This window comes from Plasmodium gaboni, chromosome 13, assembly GCF_001602025.1.
Source record: "Plasmodium gaboni strain SY75 chromosome 13, whole genome shotgun sequence".
NCBI lineage: Eukaryota > Apicomplexa > Aconoidasida > Haemosporida > Plasmodiidae > Plasmodium > Plasmodium gaboni.
The window spans coordinates 907,510-912,058 of NC_031493.1; the positions used below are offsets into that span (position 1 = coordinate 907,510).

General features: G+C 16.9%; 1 protein-coding gene across 1 annotated transcript; it reads right to left on the bottom strand.

Moving 5' to 3' along the window:
• Window positions 1-1,841: 1,841 nt before the first annotated feature.
• Window positions 1,842-3,204, bottom strand: PGSY75_1325200 (putative oxidoreductase; the record flags this gene model as incomplete). Its single annotated transcript, XM_018787313.1, has 3 exons — window positions 1,842-2,333; window positions 2,474-2,865; window positions 3,084-3,204. 3 exons carry the CDS (start codon window positions 3,202-3,204, stop codon window positions 1,842-1,844), a joined length of 1,005 nt encoding a protein of 334 aa, XP_018640055.1.
• Between the last annotated feature and the right edge of the window lie 1,345 nt (window positions 3,205-4,549).

Consider the following 4,549-nt stretch of genomic DNA (forward strand, 5'->3'; position numbering starts at 1 on the left):
AATAAATAAATATATACATATATATATATTATATATATATTATATATTTTATGATGGTGTTTTTAAAAAAAAAATGTCATAATATATGTAATTATATATATTTCATATTTTTACGTCAATATTTATTTTATTACTTTTTAAAAACCTTATTCTTTTGTGTGATACGGTTATTTAAATATATATATATATATTATTATTATTATTTTCTTACAGATTTAATTAGGTATTCTTTTTTCTTTTTTTTTTTTTTTTCTTCTTCTACTTTTAAAAATAATTTTATAACAACTACTTTTTTTTTAAGGGTAAAAAGAAAAAGAAAAAAAAATTGTCAAAAGAAAAAAATATATAATAATAATAAAATATAATGTTATTATATTTATAATCATATTATAATAATAAATATATATATTATACATATATATAAATATATATATATATAAATGTATTTAAAAATTAAAAAAAATAAAACATTATTTGAAAGAGAAAACAAAAAGGATTAATTGCTTTTTAAAAATATAAAAAAATTTTCTCTAGATTTATAAAGGTATGTAATACATTATATATAATATATATATATAATAATATATATATATGTTTATATATATATATGTAATAATTTATATATTATATATATATGTATACTACCCCCGCTTATATATATAAAGTATATATTATTATAATCTTACCTTTTATAGATATTATATTTATAAAAAAAAAATTATATAACATTTAAAAAGTCAAGGGAAATATCAAAAAATAATAACCAAATATAATATATATATATAATAAAAATTAATATATTTATTATTATATATAATATTATATATATCATTATATAATGTATAATTATGCCATAATTTATAGAATAAACATATAAAATTAATATTTTATATAATTACTAAGTATACAAAAAATTTTATATATTATATAAATATTTTATATATTTAATATATATATATAATGAGAAAAAAAAAAAAAAAAAAAAAAAAAAAAAGTCTCTTTAAATCATTCTTATTAATGTATATATATATATATATTTTTAATTAAAATAATAGCACAGTGACCTTTATAATATTATAAAGAAATATTTTATAAAATATTTATTTTAATATGAAATATAATAAAATATATTGTAAATATTATATTACCTAAGAATTCAGAGTTATATTTGCTATCATATATTTAGTTATTTTTTTGTATAACCAAAAAAAAAAAAAAAAAATATATATATATAAGTATATAGTGTAATAAAAACTTAAGTTTTATTATTAAAAGGATCCTTTTTTTTTTTTTTTTTTTTTGTATTTCTTATAAAATGAATGTTGGTATTAAATGAAAAATATAAAAATAATCATTTTTAATATATTTTGAATGACTTGTAAGAAATAGAATCTACATAGTAAATGTGTGTAAATATAAATATATATATATGTGAATTATATTAAATCCTTTTATTTTATTTTATTTTTTTTATTTTTATTTTTTTTTTTTTTTTGATCCTCCTGTCCTATCCTCTGCTACATATATATATAAAAAAAAAAAAAAAATTTTTTTTCCGAATTAAATATTTTGTTTATAATATATATATATATATATATATATATATATATATGTATGTATGTATGTATGTATGGATTAATTTATATATTTCCTTAATTAGGAAATTTTTCTATATATATATATATAATATATATATATATAATATATATGTTATATGAAGAATAAGAAAGAAGTAAATAAATGTTATAATAATAATAGAATATATGAATATAAGAATTATTCAATTATGTTAATAAAAAAATAATATGTATAATATGTATTTATATATATATGTTATTATATTAGTTTGGTTTGTTTTCATCATCCACTACTGTTTCATGTTTATAATTATCAAATAAATAACTGATATGTTTTAAAGAATCATCGAATAGTTCTTTTTCTTGTGGATTTAAATCAAGTTCTATTATTTTTTCTATACCCTTTCCACCAATAACTACAGGTATTCCAGCAAAAACTCCTTTGTGTCCATAGTGACCATTGAGTAAGACTGAACAAACAAGAACTCTTTTTAAATCTTTTAGATAAGCTTCTATAATTTCAACAATAGCCAAAGAAGGAGCAAAACACACGGAACCTTCTGGTAATAGTTCTAATAATTCAAATCCTGTATTTCTTGTCTTTTCAACTATTTTATTTATTTCTTTTTCTGTAATCGCACCTTTCTTTGTAAAGTCACTTAATGGAATACCGTTAACGCAACAATATCTTGGAAGCGGGACCATCTTATCTCCATGAGCTCCTATCACAAATCCCTGAACATCACCCGGATTAACCTAAAAAAAAATAAAATATAAATATATACATATATATGTATATTTAGATATATATATATATATATATATATATATATATATTTTTTTTTTTTTTTTTTTTTTTTTTTTTTTTTTTTTTTTTTTTATATTTCATTTTGTACTCTCAACTTCTCTGCCAAGTTATGTCTCAATCTGGCACTGTGAAGAACTCCTGCCATGCCACAAATTTTATGAGGAGGTATATTTGCATTTTCTTGTAAAACTTTAGCCATACAATCAACAGGACTTGTTGTTACTACTACAAACGCTTGGGGGCAATGTTTTTTTATTGACTTTGCAACTTCTTTCAACAGTTTCACATTGGATGTATAAACTTGTTTTTCTAAATCTTCTTCATCAAATTCTGCAAATTCTCTCTCAGATACTTCTATTGTTACTACTACAACTAAAGAATCTTTAATATCTGTTATTTCATTTGTACCTAATATATTTATCCTGGATCTATTTATTGGTCTTGTGTGTAATATGTCTAATGCTCTCCCTTTTGGCAAATCTGAAGAATTATGAATTTTACAAAATTTTGGCTAGTCATGTATAAAATTCTGGTACATTAGCATAATTATTTTTTTTTTTTAACAACAACTAAATATATATACATATATATATATATATATATATATTTATATATATGTTATTATATATTGTTTTGTTGTCCGTTTTATTTGAATCATTTAATGTTATAAATTTAAAAAAAATTTTAAATATTCTTACCCTTACGAAAATCATGTAAAACAACATCGCCTAAATTTTTTTCACATATCATATGAGCCAAAGCGCAACCTATATCCCCTGCACCTAAAACACTTATTTTTGGATGTTTTACAGATGTCATTTTTAGAATCGTCAAAAGGTTCTAAGGTAAACGTATTCTTTTTTAATATATATATATATATATATATACATATATGTTTATTTATTTATTCTGTATATTCCTTGTTATTCTTCTATTGTCACTTCTAAAAGTGTAATAAATGAACAATTATCTGATGGAGAAACTATTTAAATATATATATATATATATATGCTTATAATATAATATTATATCTATAAAAAAAAAAAAAAAAAAACACAAATAAAAAAAAGTTTTCATTCACAAACTTTTTTTTAAATTTTCCAATATATAAAATGTATATTTTAAATAAATAGGTACTTATATATATATATATATATATTTATTTATTTATTTATTTATTCATTTATATGTGAGCATGTTTTTATTTTATACATTCATGAGAAAAAAATGAATGGTCTTTTTTGAATAAGAATATAATTTCATATGACAAAAAGCGAAAAAAGAAAAAAAAATAATAAAAGTGAAATAAAAATATTAAAATATTAATATATTAAAATATTAAAATATTAAAATATTAAAATATTAAAAAATTAAAATATTAAAAAATTGAAAATGTTTTCCAAATTTATATTTAATATAGGAAAAAAAAAAAAAAAAAAAAATTTTTTTTTATAAGACAAATTAACTTAATAACTATTTTTTCATCTCATAAAATTTTGGTCCTATGCATAAATAGTTTTTATTTATGATTATATATATTTGCCTTCAATGTTATTATAGGATTCATAATAATGATTATTAATTTTTAATAATACTAAGGTTGAAATTTATTACACTGGTGTTAAGAATAAGTATTCGAAAAATAAAATATATAAATATATAAAAATATAAATATATAAAAATATAAATAATATATAATATAAATAAATATGCGAGAAAAATTTAATTGAGAATATGATATTACATATATATATATATATATATTTATTTACATAATATTTCTTGATGTATCTAATAATTATCCATATAATTATCAAGACTAGCTTTAAGGAATAAACGGATTCCTATAAATAAATATGCATGGAATAAAAAAAAAAAATAAATAAATAAAAGCTACATCTTCTGAATATGTGTATTAATTTCTTAAAAAAGAATATTACACAAAAGAAATAAAATACATTTGTATATATTTTTCATAATGTCTTTTATATGAATATTATTAACTGTCTAAATTTTTAGAGATCTATAAAAATGATGGTTATGCATATGGTAATATATATATAATATATATATAATATATATATATATATATATATATATATATATATTTTTCATGACATATAAAAGAACATAAATTTTCTATGTATCTTTCTTTTTTTCTTTT